An 18078-nucleotide genomic window follows, 5' to 3' on the forward strand; every position below is an offset into this window, starting at 1 on the left:
CACTCCATCATCCGGCCCCGCCAGCCCAGCTGCCTGCCCCCCCACCTCAGCACCCTGCCCCAGCGGCTGCAGCAGGCCGGCTACGCCACACACATGCTGGGCAAGTGGCACCTGGGCTTCTACAGGTACCGCTACGCTAACCATGAACCACAAGCTAGGATACGCTACGCTAACCATGAACCACGGGCTAGGATACGCTACGCTAACCATGTACTACGGGCTAGGATACGCTAACCATGTACCACGGGCTAGGATACGCTACGCTAACGTACCATGGGCTATGCTAACACACCATGTTCTCATCCTCTCCTCCTCCTCCTCTTCCTCGGCCTCCTCCTCGGCCTCCTCCTCCTCCTCTCCTCCCTCTCTTCCCCTCCTCCTCCCTCCCTCCCTCCCTCCCTCCCTCCCTCTCTTCCCCCTCCTCCTCTCCTCCCCTCCAGAAAGGCATGTCTTCCGACCAGAAAAGGTTTCGACACTTTCTTCGGATCGCTAACTGGAAGTGTAGATTACTACAGGTAATACAGCTCTTTAATACTAGCTTTACAACTACTGCAGGTAATACTACTCTAGCTTTACAACTACTACAGGGAGTACTACTCTTTAATACTAGCTTTACAACTACTACAGGTAATGCCACTCTTTAATACTAGCTTTATAAGCACTAGAGGTAATAAAAGATTGCCATTTTAGGCTCATCAATCATTATCTGTCTATCTGTCTGTCTCTGTCTCCGTCACACTCCCAGCTACGGGTCATGTGACGGCCCTGGACTGTGTGGTTATGATCTCCATGACAACGAGGGCGTGGCCTGGGGCCAGCAGGGCCGCTACTCCACCCTGCTCTACACCCAGAGGGCCCGCAAGATCCTGGAGGCCCACGACCCCGCGACCCGGCCCCTCTTCCTGTTGCTCTCCCTGCAGGTGTGTGTGTGTGTTTGTGTGGTGTGTGTATGCATATTAAACGTTAGCATTATGTAAACATATGGGGGCAGGATAATGTAGTGGTTAGGTTGTTTCAACTCTAAGGTTGTGTGTTTGATTCCCAATGTCTGCATGCAGCCTAGCTGTGCCCTTGAGCAAGATGACCTTCCCCCTACCGGCTCCAGAATGCCATGTATCTGAGCTCACCGGCTAAATCGTGCTAAACGGATGAGCGCACGGTGGTGCGCTCATCATGTGACCCACGGCTGACCAATGGCGTGCTCCCTCTGCAGGCGGTGCACACGCCCCTGCAGCCCCCCAAGTCCTACATCTACCCGTACCGCCACATGTTCAACGTGGCGCGCCGCAAGTACGCGGCCATGGTGTCGACGGTGGACGAGGCGGTGCATAACATCACCTACGCCCTCCGCAAGCTGGGCTACTACCGCAACTCCGTCATCGTGTTCTCCACCGACAACGGCGCCCAGCCCTTCACCGGGGGCAGCAACTGGCCGCTCAGGGGCCGCAAGGTACGAACGAAAGATAACTAAATTAGTTACTCAGGTACAAATTATAAAAGTAACTAGTTACTGTGGAAATGGCTATTGCATTACTTTGAAGTACATTTTTAAATGCACAAATTTAAATGTCAAAGAATTTGGACCCCACCTCAACCCCCTTAAAATACATGTGAATGTTCAATTATTCTCTTTTGCATTATTTTGGCTCGCCATTCCTGTTTCTCGTTGACTCAATTGTGTCGTTGTGTATCCGACTATGAGTGCTTTCGAATACGTGTTAACAACACCCGCCCAACTCTACCTCTGATTGGCTTACCATGAAATTGTACTCTTCCTCAGCCAATCGTTACCATTAATGCGATTGTCTCGTGCCCATTAACCAAGGAAGAACAGTAAAGAGAGAGAGAGATCTAGAGGGTCTTAATTGGGTATAATTGAACCCTACAGCTTCAATTATAGTAATGCGCCACATTTTTTGGAAGTAACGCCGTTAGTAACACCCTTATTTATAACGCTGTTATTCCCATCACTTGAACCGTAGGGGTGTGTTAGAACCACAGGGGTGTGTTAGAACCACAGGGCTGTGTTAGAACCACAGGGCTGTGTTAGAACCACAGGGCTGTGTTAGAACCACAGGGGTGTGTTCGAACCACAGGGGTGTGTTAGAACCACAGGGGTGTGTTAGAACCACAGGGGTGTGTTAGAACCACAGGGGTGTGTTAGAACCACAGGGGTGTGTCTTCTGGGATGTCTAATTGGTACCCTGGTGGTCCTGCTGGGATGTATAACTGGTACTGGTGCCTAACTGCTACCCTGTGAAGTGGTACTGGTGTCTAACTGGTTCCCTGGTGGTCCGCTGAAGGGGACCTACTGGGAGGGCGGGGTGCGGGGCGTGGCCTTCGTCCACAGCCCCCTGCTGAAGCGCCGGAGGCGGGTCTCCAAGGCTCTGCTCCACATCACCGACTGGTACCCCACGCTGCTGGGCCTGGCCGGGGGCAACGTCAGCCAGGTCAGTCACACCTCCATCACCCCCCCTCCCCCTCACCTTTAAACTGGGTCTGCCAGCACGCTCCACAAGGGGGCAGTACCACATTCACCAGTGTCTCTGAGAACGCACTACCAATATATATATGTATAAAAAAATCTCTCTCTCTCTCTCTCTCTCTCTCTCTCTCTCTCTCTCTCTCTCTCTCTCTCTCTCTCTCTCTCTCTCTCTCTCTCTCTCTCTCTCCTCTTCTCTCCCCCCCCCCCCCCCCTCAGTCAGAGGTTCTGGATGGTTTCGACGTCTGGCCGACCCTGAGTGAAGGGAAGCCGTCTCCTCGCCACGAGATCCTCCACAACATCGACCCGCTGCACACCCCCCACAGCCCCCGATCGCACACTCTGACCTTTGACACGGCTCCTAAAGGTAACAAGAGAGTACAACAGACCCTCAAACTCAGGGTTTATTCAACTATGGGTGGGAACCCTGAAACGGGTCGCGATCCAGCTCACAGCCTGACCATGCTCAGTAGAACCCTTTTGTTGAACCAAAGGGTTCCACTCGGTGCGGTGGTCAAGTCCCGGGGACACGGGGGCATTTCCTGCTCTGAAAGGGTCTAACAACCCTGCTGTAGTTGATGAAAAGTTCAGCCTGTACGTGTGTTCTGAGGGTTGGGATTTACCCACAATACCTCAGTGCTTTACATGCTATGATACCGTATGTCTCCAAAGTGTTCCTACTTCTTCAACGTCCTGGTCTGTGTTCCCTCCTCCAGGAACCCCGAGGCAGGGGGGCCGCCTCAACGCCACCAAGCCCACCAAGAAGAAGAGGAAGAGGAAGAAGAAGAAGCCCCCCAAACGGCCGGCTAAACCTGTACCCAGCCCCGGGGGCCGCTCCCGGGGGGGGCGGTCCCGGGACGCCCGGGGGAGCAGACAGCCCACCAGGAAACACAAGTCCAAGATACAGGGGGGGTCCGAGGCCCGGAGGTACCCCCTGCTCCGGGACTCCCCCGACGAACAGAACCACCTGACCTCCGGAGGGACCGAGAGCGGGTCCCTTCGGGGGTCCCGGTCCAGACGCCCCCCCAGGACTAGGTCTAAGATTCACCCCAGATTCCGTGCGACCGGACACCACTACCAGGGCGACACGCAGCCGGGACCCACCCCGGCCACATCCCATAATAACACCAACGACACGCCCGTCACCGGGCAGCCGCCCGGCGCCACGGCAACACCCCAGTGGTCGCAGCACATCTTTGACACCAACGTCCAAGCGGCCATCCGGGTCGGAGACTGGAAGCTGCTGACCGGAGACCCGGGCCACGGAGACTGGGTTCCTCCTCAGGTACAGAAAACCGGATTCACCTGAAGCCTAGGGCCTAGCCCTAGCCCTAGCCTGGGGCTGCTATAAAGGCTTCTGCTGATGACTCTCAGGACACAAGGCCAAGTCAACACCCTAACCTTCACCATAGCAGTACCTGAGCTGAACCTAACCAACATTCATTCCTTTGCACTTTAGAATCCACTGTGGGAGCGATAGAAGCGAAAGCCCCCACACGGCTCTGCAAAGTCTTGGTATTCTACCATAGCAACGTAGCCTAGCTCCTATTGGACGACACCGCTAGTGATGACCCGTCTCCCCATCTCTCCCCAGATGCTGAGCAGTCTGCCTGGGCCCTGGTGGACCTTGGAGAGGACCTCCACCTCCTCCTCCTCCTCCTCCTCCTCCTCCTCCTCCTCCAAGGCGGCGGGCTACAAGAACGTCTGGCTGTTCAACATCAGCGGCGACCCGTACGAGCGCTGGGACCAGTCGGCCCAGCGACCCGACGTGGTGACGGCGCTGCTGGAGCGCCTGGCCTTCTACAACCGCACCGCCGTGCCCGTCTTCTTCCCCCCCGACGACCCCCGCGCCGACCCCGCGCTGCACGGCGGCGCCTGGGTGCCCTGGGTGGAGGAGGACGAGGGCCGCGGGGTGGAGGAGGAGCAGGAGCTGTACCGGGGTGTGTACAAGCAGCGCCGCAGGAAGAAGGAGAAGACCATGATGAAGCAAAAGCAGATGAGCAAGCTGAACTCGTACGTCCTGAAGCTCAACAACCAGCTGACCTCCAGCCTGGTCTGAGGCTCCAGCCTGGTCTGACATACAGTCTGGTGTGTGGTCTAAGGTCACGTCTGGTCTGGTTTGACCTCCAGTCGGGTCTGACGTCGGATCTGACGTCCAGTCTGATGTCAAGTCAGGTCTGGTCTGACGTCTGGTCTGGTCTGACCCCCAGTGATGAGGAGCCCTCTGGGATCCCGACCCCCCCAGGTCCAGTCAAGATCCACTCGATAGCCCGCGGCCTGAGCGCTAGAGACAGGGCTCAGCTGAAATTCACTTTTTACGTGAAAAGAAGGGAAATAAGACTTGGGGGGGAATGACGAAATGGAAACTTTGCTTCTTAACGACACTGATTCAAAGTATGTGATATCCATTATATTTGTTGTTTATAACAATGATATTTTTTGGTATGCAACAAGAGTTCCCCGTTTGTCACAAATAAGATCAAAGATGAGACGAGACGTGACGAGATCGGACGACAGCCAATAAGAAGCACAACAGGGAGTGATGTCAGAGGCGGTGGTGTGTAAAGGGAGGCACCTTGTACAAGGTTGTGCTAGTTTGTTATGGTTGGATTTCTCACTACAGGAAACTACTACAGTTTCCACACTACATTTTATTCACTTTATTACCAAGATTCTCCATTACATTTGATTCACATTTCTGTTTAATGCCTCTTTACACAAGTAGCACTTTGTGACTGTTTGATATGTTCACTGTACTTAATCATCTATGAATTTTTTAAAAGCCCACTTTTTATTCCACATTTATTTGTTCAACTTTGTACTGGATTTAATATTTTCACGGACAAGGTGAACTAAAATACCAAAGATATATATGTGAAAGACATACTGGTTTCTTTTGGAAATGGATTGTTTTTCTAATCAATGCAGTTTTCTAAATAAAAAAATAGTTTCAAAATAAAGCTTTGGCTGCTGTGAATGATTGACATAGGGTATGTCACAGAATAGAGTTCCACAGGGCTGTTATATTTTATTATTTTCTATTTTATCGGGTTTAGGACTGCCACCCTTACTCCTGAAAAACTTTCCAATTTATTTCGAGATAGGCCTATACAATTTTTTTTTTTTTTAATGAATCAATGCGTAATAGAAAAAATAATTCCACGATAGCTCGAATCTATAGTCGACATCTTCAACCACAAACCTAGTTCTCGGGAACCAGCTCCTCATGAGAGAAGGGTCCAGCTGCAGGCTTGTTCGTTTCCGTCATGACACAAGAACGCCCATTAGGCGTTCCTGGTAGCTTTTCATCGACCAATCACGAGGTGTTTCGAAAGGCATACTGGGTTTCGCAAGGCATACTGCGAAGCACAGTCGCAAAGCATACTATGCTTTCCTTCCTTAATGGCAATTTTACCTCTCTCGTTAGATTTAGCAATCATGGAGCCCCCACTTGGCTAACGTTGGTTCTATGCTACCCGTACTTGAAACTGCTGTTTGAGAAAATCTAACTAGCGAATGTTCTGGAATTTGACAGCCGTGCGAAGAAGAAGGGCTTCGGAGTTTCCGTTGTCGGTTATTACCGGTCATTGACCCGGTAATAGAGAACAATCGTTTGCCAAATCTTTTGCAAAGCGTCATGTCATTTGAATATCGCAACACACGGAGCGTGGCGAAGTGGATTGCAATCACGGGGACGCTATGGCTTTTCAATTTGAATAAAGGAACTCAAAGAATTTGACAAAATGTTATTCTATTTTTATTGTTATAACTTTTGCAAATTTAATTGAGGATTGCATTGTCACTTTGCATATTAAAATACACTTTGAATAACGTATTTACAAATTACATTATGAAATTGCATAATCCTTTACTTAGAAAGGCCAGGTCAGTCAGCTGAGGTGGTTCGGGCATCTGGTAAGGATGCCCACTGGGCGCCTTCCTTGGGAGGTGTTTCAGGCACGTCCAGTGGGGAGGAGACCTCGGGGAAGACCCAGGACTAGGTGGAGAGATTATATCTCAACACTGGCCTGGGAACTCCTCGGGATCCCCCCGTCAGAGTTGGTCAATGTGGCCCGGGAAAGGGAAGTCTGGGGCCCCCTGCTTGAGCTGCTCCCCCCGCGACCCGACCCCAGATAAGCGGACGAAAATTAGATGAGATGAATTATTTATTTATTTTCAAAAAAAAAAAAAATCATGACGACCGATAAAATACGACAATGTTACCCCTTATATTTTATTTGACAAAGACAACAGTGTGACCCCTTATGTTTTTTTTCATGACGACCGATAAAAAACGACAGTGATACCCCTTATGTTTTTTTTCATGACGACCAATAAAAAACAACAGTGTTACCCCTTATGTTTTTTTTCATGACGGCCGATAAAAAACAACAGTGTTACCCCTTATGTTTTTTTTCATGACGACCAATAAAAAACAACAGTGTTACCCCTTATGTTTTTTTTCATGACGGCCGATAAAAAACAACAGTGTTACCCCTTATGTTTTTTTTCATGACGGCCGATAAAAAACGACAGTGTTAGCCCCTATATTTTATTTGACAAAGACAACAGTGTTACCCCTTATGTTTTTTTTCATGACGACCAATAAAAAACAACAGTGTTACCCCTTAAGTTTTTCTTCATGACAACCGATAAAAAACTACAGTGATACCCCTTATGTTTTTTTTCATGACGACCAATGAAAAATAAGTGTTACCCCTTATGTTTTTTTTCATGACGGCCGATAAAAAACAACAGTGTTACCCCTTATGTTTTTTTTATGACGACCAATAAAAAACAACAGTGTTACCCCTTATGTTTTTTTTCATGACGCATGTTTCATTTGATCATGACACATGTTTCATTTGATAAAAACGACAGTGTTACCCCTCATGTTTCATTTGATTAAAACGACAGTGTTACCCCTTGTGTTTTTTTTCATGACGACCAATGAAAAATAAGTGTTACCCCTTATGTTTTTTTTCATGACGGCCGATAAAAAACAACAGTGTTACCCCTTATGTTTTTTTTATGACGACCAATAAAAAACAACAGTGTTACCCCTTATGTTTTTTTTCATGACGCATGTTTCATTTGATCATGACACATGTTTCATTTGATAAAAACGACAGTGTTACCCCTCATGTTTCATTTGATTAAAACGACAGTGTTACCCCTTGTGTTTTTTTTCATGACGACCAAAGAAAAACAACAGTGTTACCCCCTATGTTTTATTTGATCAATATCGACAGGTTTACCCCTTATGTTTTTTTCATGACGACCGATAAAAACAACAGTGTTACCCCTTGTGTTTTTTTTCATGACGACCAATAAAGAAACTACAGCGTTACCCCTTATGTTTTTTTTCATGACGACCGATAAAAATCGACAGCGGTACCCCTGTCAACGTATTTGCAGGGATCCGAACCTGAGCTTTTTGGAGTATTAACCTCCGAACTTATCAATGCACGTGATAAAAACAACACAATAGTTATACTTGACTTTATAATTCGCATGAAATAGAGATATGTGTCTTCCAACAGAGGACATCAACCGGACTTGAACCCCGGTCTCCAGGGGGTTAGCTCACAGCTCTCACCACTTCCCACTGAGATTTATAATTTAAGTAAGTCTGTGGTTATATATGACAATCATGTGCAATAGACATGATAGCATTACGTTTCAAATTAAAGTTATTGTGTTTTCCACAGAATTTGAGCCCTGGTGGCCAGTGGGTTAGGCAGAGTACACTCCACTGCACCACTGAGGCGATGAAAATTCACAATGATCAATCATCAATAAAGAGGATATACATGACATTAAAATGTATGTGTGTTTTTCTATTATTTCCCTTATGTTTTTTTTCATGACGACCAATAAAATACGACAGTGTTACCCCTTATGTTTTTTTCATGACGACCGATAAAAACAACAGTGTTACCCCTTATGTTTTTTTTCATGACGACCGATAAAAAACGACAGTGATGCATACGCCTTATGTTTTTTTTCATGACGACCAATAAAAAACAACAGTGTAACCCCTTATGTTTTTTTTCATGACGACAGATAAAAAAACGACAGTGTTACCCCTTATGTTTTTTTCATGACGACCGATAAAAAACAACAGTGTTACCCCTTGTGTTTTTTTTCATGACGACCAATAAATAACAACAGCGTTACCCCTTATGTTTTTTTATGACGACCGATAAAAAACGACAGTGTTACCCCTTATGTTTTTTTCATGACGACTGATAATAAAACGACAGTGATACCCCTTATGTTTCATTTGATAAAAACGACAGTGTTACCCCCTATGTTTTATTCGATACATTTCGACAGTGTTACCCCTTGTGGATTTTTCATGACGACAGATAAAAAACGACAATGTTAGCCCTTATATTTTATTTGACAAAGACAACAGTGTTACCCCTTATATTTTTCTTCATGACGACCAATAAAAAACAACAGTGTTACCCCTTGTGTTTTTTTTCATGACGACCAATCAAAAACAACAGTGTTACCCCTTATGGTTTTTTTCATGACGACCAAAGAAAAATGAGAGTCTCGCCCCTCATGTTTCATTTGATAAAAACGACAGTGTTACCCCTTATGTTTTTTTCATGACGACCGATAAAAAACGACAGTGTTACCCCTTATGTTTCATTTGATAAAAACGACAGTGTTACCCCTTATGTTTTTTTCAGGACGACCGATAAAAAAACGACAGTATTACCCCTTATGTTTCATTTGATAAAAACGACAGTGTTACCCCTCATGTTTCATTTGATTAAAACGACAGTGTTACCCCTTGTGTTTTTTTCATGACGACCAATAAAATACGACAGTGTTACCCCTTATGTTTTTTTCATGACGACCAATAAAAACAACAGTGTTACCCCTTATGTTTTTTTTCATGATGACCGATAAAAAACGACAGTGATACATACGCCTTATGTTTTTTTTCATGACGACCAATAAAAAACAACAGTGTAACCCCTTATGTTTTTTTTCATGACGACAGATAAAAAAACGACAGTGTTACCCCTTATGTTTTTTTCATGACGACCGATAAAAAACAACAGTGTTACCCCTTGTGTTTTTTTTCATGACGACCAATAAATAACAACAGCGTTACCCCTTATGTTTTTTTATGACGACCGATAAAAAACGACAGTGTTACCCCTTATGTTTTTTTCATTACGACTGATAATAAAACGACAGTGATACCCCTTATGGTTTTTTTGATAAAAACGACAGTGTTACCCCCTATGTTTGATTCGATACATTTCGACAGTGTTACCCCTTGTGGATTTTTCATGACTCCAGAAAAAAAACGACAATGTTAGCCCTTATATTTTATTTGACAAAGACAACAGTGTTACCCCTTATGTTTTTCTTCATGACGACCAATAAAAAACAACAGTGTTACCCCTTGTGTTTTTTTTCATGACGACCAATCAAAAACAACAGTGTTACCCCTTATGGTTTTTTTCATGACGACCAAAGAAAAATGAGAGTCTCACCCCTCATGTTTCATTTGATAAAAACGACAGTGTTACCCCTTATGTTTTTTTCATGACGACCGATAAAAAACGACAGTGTTACCCCTTATGTTTCATTTGATAAAAACGACAGTGTTACCCCTTATGTTTTTTTCATGACGACCGATAAAAAAACGACAGTGTTACCCCTTATGTTTCATTTGATAAAAACGACAGTGTTACCCCTCATGTTTCATTTGATTAAAACGACAGTGTTACCCCTTGTGTTTTTTTCATGACGACCAATAAAATACGACAGTGTTACCCCTTATGTTTTTTTTCATGATGACCGATAAAAAACGACAGTGATACATACGCCTTATGTTTTTTTTCATGACGACCAATAAAAAACAACAGTGTAACCCCTTATGTTTTTTTTCATGACGACAGATAAAAAAACGACAGTGTTACCCCTTATGTTTTTTTCATGACGACCGATAAAAAACAACAGTGTTACCCCTTGTGCTTTTTTTCATGACGACCAATAAATAACAACAGCGTTACCCCTTATGTTTTTTTATGACGACCGATAAAAAACGACAGTGTTACCCCTTATGTTTTTTTCATTACGACTGATAATAAAACGACAGTGATACCCCTTATGGTTTTTTTGATAAAAACGACAGTGTTACCCCCTATGTTTGATTCGATACATTTCGACAGTGTTACCCCTTGTGGATTTTTCATGACGACAGATAAAAAACGACAATGTTAGCCCTTATATTTTATTTGACAAAGACAACAGTGTTACCCCTTATATTTTTCTTCATGACGACCAATAAAAAACAACAGTGTTACCCCTTGTGTTTTTTTTCATGACGACCAATCAAAAACAACAGTGTTACCCCTTATGGTTTTTTTCATGACGACCAAAGAAAAATCAGAGTCTCACCCCACATGTTTCATTTGATAAAAACGACAGTGTTACCCCTTATGTTTTTTTCATGACGACCGATAAAAAACGACAGTGTTACCCCTTATGTTTCATTTGATAAAAACGACAGTGTTACCCCTTATGTTTTTTTCGATACATTTCGACAGTGTTACCCCTTGTGGATTTTTCATGACGACAGAAAAAAAACGACAATGTTAGCCCTTATATTTTATTTGACAAAGACAACAGTGTTACCCCTTATGTTTTTCTTCATGACGACCAATAAAAAACAACAGTGTTACCCCTTGTGTTTTTTTTCATGACGACCAATCAAAAACAGCAGTGTTACCCCTTATGGTTTTTTTCATGACGACCAAAGAAAAATGAGAGTCTCACCCCTCATGTTCCATTTGATAGAAACGACAGTGTTACCCCTTATGTTTTTTTCATGACGACCGATAAAAAACAACAGTGTTATCCCTTATGTTTCATTTGATAAAAACGACAGTGTTACCCCTTGTGTTTTTTTTCATGACGACCAATCAAAAACAGCAGTGTTACCCCTTATGGTTTTTTTCATGACGACCAAAGAAAAATGAGAGTCTCACCCCTCATGTTCCATTTGATAGAAACGACAGTGTTACCCCTTATGTTTTTTTCATGACGACCGATAAAAAACGACAGTGTTACCCCTTATGTTTCATTTGATAAAAACGACAGTGTTACCCCTCATGTTTCATTTGATTAAAACGACAGTGTTACCCCTTGTGTTTTTTTCATGACGACCAATAAAATACAACAGTGTTACCCCTTATGTTTTTTTCATGACGACCGATAAAAACAACAGTGTTACCCCTTATGTTTTTTTTCATGACGACCGATAAAAAACGACAGTGATACATACGCCTTATGTTTTTTTTCATGACGACCAATAAAAAACAACAGTGTAACCCCTTGTGCTTTTTTTCATGACGACCAATAAATAACAACAGCGTTACCCCTTATGTTTTTTTATGACGACCGATAAAAAACGACAGTGTTACCCCTTATGTTTTTTTCATGACGACTGATAAAAAACGACAATGTTAGCCCTTATATTTTATTTGACAAAGACAACAGTGTTACCCCTTATATTTTTCTTCATGACGACCAATAAAAAACAACAGTGTTACCCCTTGTGTTTTTTTTCATGACGACCAATCAAAAACAACAGTGTTACCCCTTATGGTTTTTTTCATGACGACCAAAGAAAAATCAGAGTCTCACCCCACATGTTTCATTTGATAAAAACGACAGTGTTACCCCTTATGTTTTTTTCATGACGACCGATAAAAAACGACAGTGTTACCCCTTATGTTTCATTTGATAAAAACGACAGTGTTACCCCTTATGTTTTTTTCGATACATTTCGACAGTGTTACCCCTTGTGGATTTTTCATGACGACAGAAAAAAAACGACAATGTTAGCCCTTATATTTTATTTGACAAAGACAACAGTGCTACCCCTTATGTTTTTCTTCATGACGACCAATAAAAAACAACAGTGTTACCCCTTGTGTTTTTTTTCATGACGACCAATCAAAAACAACAGTGTTGCCCCTTAAGTTTTTTTTCATGACAACCAATAAAAAACGACTTATATTTTATTTGACAAAGACAACAGTGTTACCCCATATGTTGTTTTTCATGAAGACCAATAAAAAACAAAACTGTTACCCCTTGTGTTTTTTTTCATGACGACCAACGAAAAATGAGAGTCTCACCCCTCATGTTCCATTTGATAGAAACGACAGTGTTACCCCTTATGTTTTTTTCATGACGACCGATAAAAAACGACAGTGTTACCCCTTATGTTTCATTTGATAAAAACGACAGTGTTACCCCTCATGTTTCATTTGATTAAAACGACAGTGTTACCCCTTGTGTTTTTTTCATGACGACCAATAAAATACGACAGTGTTACCCCTTATGTTTTTTTCATGACGACCGATAAAAACAACAGTGTTACCCCTTATGTTTTTTTTCATGACGACCGATAAAAAATGACAGTGATACATACGCCTTATGTTTTTTTTCATGACGACCAATAAAAAACAACAGTGTAACCCCTTGTGCTTTTTTTCATGACGACCAATAAATAACAACAGCGTTACCCCTTATGTTTTTTTATGACGACCGATAAAAAACGACAGTGTTACCCCTTATGTTTTTTTCATGACGACTGATAATAAAACGACAGTGATACCCCTTATGGTTTTTTTGATAAAAACGACAGTGTTGCCCCCTATGTTTTATTCGATACATTTCGACAGTGTTACCCCTTGTGGATTTTTCATGACGACAGATAAAAAACGACAATGTTAGCCCTTATATTTTATTTGACAAAGACAACAGTGTTACCCCTTATATTTTTCTTCATGACGACCAATAAAAAACAACAGTGTTACCCCTTGTGTTTTTTTTCATGACGACCAATCAAAAACAACAGTGTTACCCCTTATGGTTTTTTTCATGACGACCAAAGAAAAATCAGAGTCTCACCCCACATGTTTCATTTGATAAAAACGACAGTGTTACCCCTTATGTTTTTTTCATGACGACCGATAAAAAACGACAGTGTTACCCCTTATGTTTCATTTGATAAAAACGACAGTGTTACCCCTTATGTTTTTTTCGATACATTTCGACAGTGTTACCCCTTGTGGATTTTTCATGACGACAGAAAAAAAACGACAATGTTAGCCCTTATATTTTATTTGACAAAGACAACAGTGCTACCCCTTATGTTTTTCTTCATGACGACCAATAAAAAACAACAGTGTTACCCCTTGTGTTTTTTTTCATGACGACCAATCAAAAACAACAGTGTTGCCCCTTAAGTTTTTTTTCATGACAACCAATAAAAAACGACTTATATTTTATTTGACAAAGACAACAGTGTTACCCCATATGTTGTTTTTCATGAAGACCAATAAAAAACAAAACTGTTACCCCTTGTGTTTTTTTTCATGACGACCAACGAAAAACAACAGTGTTACCCCCTATGTTTTATTTGATGAATATCGACAGTGTTACCCCTTATGTTTATTTCATGACGGCCGATAAAAAACAACGGTGTCGCCCCTCATGTTTCATTTGATAAAAACGACAGTGTTACCCCCTATGTTTTATTCGATTCATTTCAAATTAAAGTTATTGTGTTTTCCACAGAAATTGAGCCCCGGTCGCTAGTGGGTTAGGCAGAGTACACTCCACTGCACCACTGAGGCGATGAACATTCACAATGATCAATCATCAATAAAGAGGATATACATGACAATAAAATGTATGTGTGTTTTTCTATTATTTCCCTTATGTTTTTTTTCATGACGACCAAAAAATACGACAGCGTTACCCTTTATGTTTTTTTCATGACGACTGATAAAACACGACAGTGTTACCCCTTATATTTTATTTGACAAAGACAACAGTGTTACCCCTTATGTTTTTCTTCATGACGACCAATAAAAAACAACAGTGTTACCCCTTATGGTTTTTTTCATGACGACCAAAGAAAAATGACAGTGTCACCCCTCATGTTTCATTTGATAAAAACGACAGTGTTACCCCTCATGTTTCATTTGATGAAAACAACAGTGTTACCCCTTGTGATTTTTTTCATGACGACCAAAGAAAAACAACAGGTTTACCCCCTATGTTTTATTTGATCAATATCGACAGGTTTACCCCTTATGTTTATTTCATGACGACCAATAAAAAACAACAGTGTTACCCCTTGTGGTTTTTTTGATGACGACCAAAGAAAAACAACAGTGTTACCCCCAATGTTTTTTTTCATGACGACCAATTAAAAACAACAGTGTTGCCCCTTAAGTTTTTTTTCATGACAACCAATAAAAAACGACTTATATTTTATTTGACAAAGACAACAGTGTTACCCCTTATGTTGTTTTTCATGAAGACCAATAAAAAACAAAACTGTTACCCCTTGTGTTTTTTTTCATGACGACCAACGAAAAACAACAGTGTTACCCCCTATGTTTTATTTGATGAATATCGACAGTGTTACCCCTCATGTTTTTTCCATGCTGACCAATAAAAAAACAACAGCGGTACCCCTGTCGACGTTATTGCAGGGATCCGAACCTGAGCTGTTTGGAGTATTACCCTCCGAACTTATCAACGCACCATCAAGACACCGAATAAAGTCAACACAATGGTTATATTTGACTTTATAATTCGCATGAAATAGAGATAAGAGTCTTCCATCTTTTTTTCATGACGACCAATCAAAAACAACAGTGTTACCCCTTATGGTTTTTTTCATGACGACCAAGGAAAAATGACAGTGTCACCCCTCATGTTTCATTTGATAAAAACGACAGTGTTACCCCTTATGTTTTTTTCATGACGACCGATAAAAAACTACAGTGTTACCCCTTGTGTTTCATTTGATAAAAAAGACAGTGTTACCCCTCATTTTTCATTTGATTAAAACGACAGTGTTACCCCTTATGATTTTTCATGACGACCGATAAAAAACGACAGTGTTACCCCTTATGTTTCATTTGATTAAAAAGACAGTGTTACCCCTCATGTTTCATTTGATTAAAACGACAGTGTTTGAAAAACAACAGTGTTACCCCCTATGTTTTATTTGATAAATATCGACAGTGTTACCCCTTTTGTTTTTTTCATGACAACCAATAAAAAACAACAGTGTCATAGATCGCTACCTAGCAGAGAGTTGTAAGCACTTTCCACCCTTTTCAGTGGAGGAATTGGACTCCCCAAGCAATGTCATACTTAAAAGGAGCAAGTAAGTCTTAATTTAGTCTTTCGGCCTGTAGCATATAAACAAAATGAAGCAACTGTCCCATATTTCTAACTGCATTTGAAGTAGACATTGAGACTCACAAAAAATGGACGCTATAGGACAGTGATCATGATTTGTCTCAATATCAGAATAACAACAATGGGTCAAATAGCAATGGCTGGTGGAATGGCCATGAAGTAGGTCTGTATATGCAGTGTAAGCTTGTCCAGGCCCTGCAAGTCAGGATGTAGGCTATGAATCTGAATGAAAAGTAGGTAAATAGGTAGTGGCCATCCCCAAAATGCCCCAGAATACAGGAAATCAAATCTATTAAATTAAAAAAAAAAATATGGGGGAACCTCAGACCCCCTGTCTGTTACTGTGCCCCTACATGTTTGATCGCCAGCCGCCACTGAGAATGACCAATGGAAATAATTCTCTGCACAATTTGAATTGTGTTTAAATATGGTACAGTGGTCATTTTTTTTTGCCAATTCATGTTAAACAATGAGGGTTTTGATTGACCCGAGGGAGAGGGGGCCTTTGATCGAGCGTTTTTTTTTTTTTGTTATCATTGCTTTATTGGCCTAATCGGAGGAGAAATCTATGCCATAAACATACATTTTATAGGCCTTTATTACACTGGTCTTTTCAATGCCGTGGAACGCTCCGTTCACTTGCAAGGGTAGCAGTCCGGTAACTTGTCAACCCCAGCGTCTTCGGTTGCTAAGCGACGTCAACGTCTTATCGCAGACTATTTCACTGCTGATCAACACTACGAATGCTGGTAACGAATAAATTGTAAAAAGACACACCATGTGAAGTTATTTGCCAAATAAGATTTGAAAAGCTTTGGAAGTTTATTTGCAACACTATTTACATGGTTTTGGAGTAGAAAGGCGACGAAGAATAAGAAGGGGGCGTTCCAGTCTGCGTAAACGGGAACTCCCACCACACGAGAACGCCCATTTGTGTCTGCCATAGATATATATAGAACTTTATACAACGGTGGGCCTGAATCCAGCGATCTGATTGGTTCCTAACTGTTGTATAATGAGCGTATACATAACTGCTATGACGCCCAATCATTTTGTGAAAGTATCACTCCGCGCCTTGAAGTGGAAAGTGTCAAAGAATACAACCGTATTTTTACTAGTGTGTGTGTGTGAAGTCATTTTGCCATAATTTTAACAGTTGTATAAAAGCAATAGCACAGTTCACTGAAGTCTAAAATCGGCGAGTGAACTGCTCCATAGGATAAATTGCCGGCGAACCGCTCTATCGGAGCCTTCTCTCGGAGGGACGCTAAAGTGTGTTGCATAGCGACGTCGATGCATAGCGGCAACCAGGAGGGACTACTTTTTGGTAGTCTTTCATAAAACGGCTACTTTGACTTTCTTGGTTTCTTTTTAAATGTAGTGTGTCTATGAATTTCGTTTCGCCATAACAGTAACCGTTGTATAAAAGCAATAGATCACTTCAGTCAGTGGCATGTGCTCATTATACCACTGTGAAGGGGGTCGCCGGCCCTCCGCTGCGCGTCGGGGCCGGACAACGCCCCTTAACAGTGGTATAGGGGCGTTGCTAGACCTAGAGTTTTACTGGGGCACAGGCCCCCAACTGCCAACATTTTTTTTTTTACGTGTGCACAATATGAAATATATGGATACAGAAGGGTATGTACGAGCTTCAAAATTGTTGTCACTGTCATACTGTAGGCTATATTAAAGCACTGGTAAAGGTAAAGACGCAAAGATGGATTCATGAGTACCGTACAATTATATTTATTTAAACACATACACATCTCAAAGATTTACAAATAAGGTAACTGACAAATAAACAAAAAGTCTCTTTATGACCTTCACCTCTTTATCAGGAGAAGTCTACACATCTATATTTATTTAGAAGCTGTGTGGAAACAGCATAATTTTGCCAGAACGACATGTACTAAAAAGGCAAGAAACAAGGTTTAAAACTAATAGAATTTCTGACTTAAGGTGAGGTGGCTCATTGCCACCAATCAACCTGGAAAATGTTATAGAACCATCAAAGCTCTTAAATTAAACTAAATAAGGCCATACACTACTGCATAGAGCCTTTTTAAATGATTATTTTTTCACTATTAAGCTGTATCGCCGGCCGCGCCTTCATGGTGGCAAAGCGGTCAATAACGTGGCTTTGACTCACTTTGCATAGTTGCTCCTTTTCAATGGACAAAAGAGAAAGTTGGTGAAGCCATCCTTGCCCCATGGTTGACCTAAGCCAGGTGTGGAGCCTTCTCGACACACTGAAAGATCGCTCACAACTGTTTACAGGAATTGTGAGTGCAATGATCTGAATTATCTGTGTCAATGTTGGGATCATT

At 42.2% G+C, this 18078-nt stretch overlaps 1 protein-coding gene across 1 annotated transcript; it reads left to right on the plus strand.

Moving 5' to 3' along the window:
- Window positions 1–5442, plus strand: LOC132462847 (arylsulfatase I-like; the record flags this gene model as incomplete). Its single annotated transcript, XM_060058609.1, has 8 exons — window positions 1–125; window positions 441–515; window positions 746–920; window positions 1214–1450; window positions 2304–2450; window positions 2702–2849; window positions 3199–3767; window positions 4077–5442. Coding segments are annotated over 8 exons (1941 nt in total), but the record flags the coding sequence as incomplete, so codon positions are not given.
- Window positions 5443–18078: the final 12636 nt, after the last annotated feature.

The sequence above is a fragment of the Gadus macrocephalus genome, chromosome 8 (assembly GCF_031168955.1).
Source record: "Gadus macrocephalus chromosome 8, ASM3116895v1".
Taxonomy (NCBI): domain Eukaryota; kingdom Metazoa; phylum Chordata; class Actinopteri; order Gadiformes; family Gadidae; genus Gadus; species Gadus macrocephalus.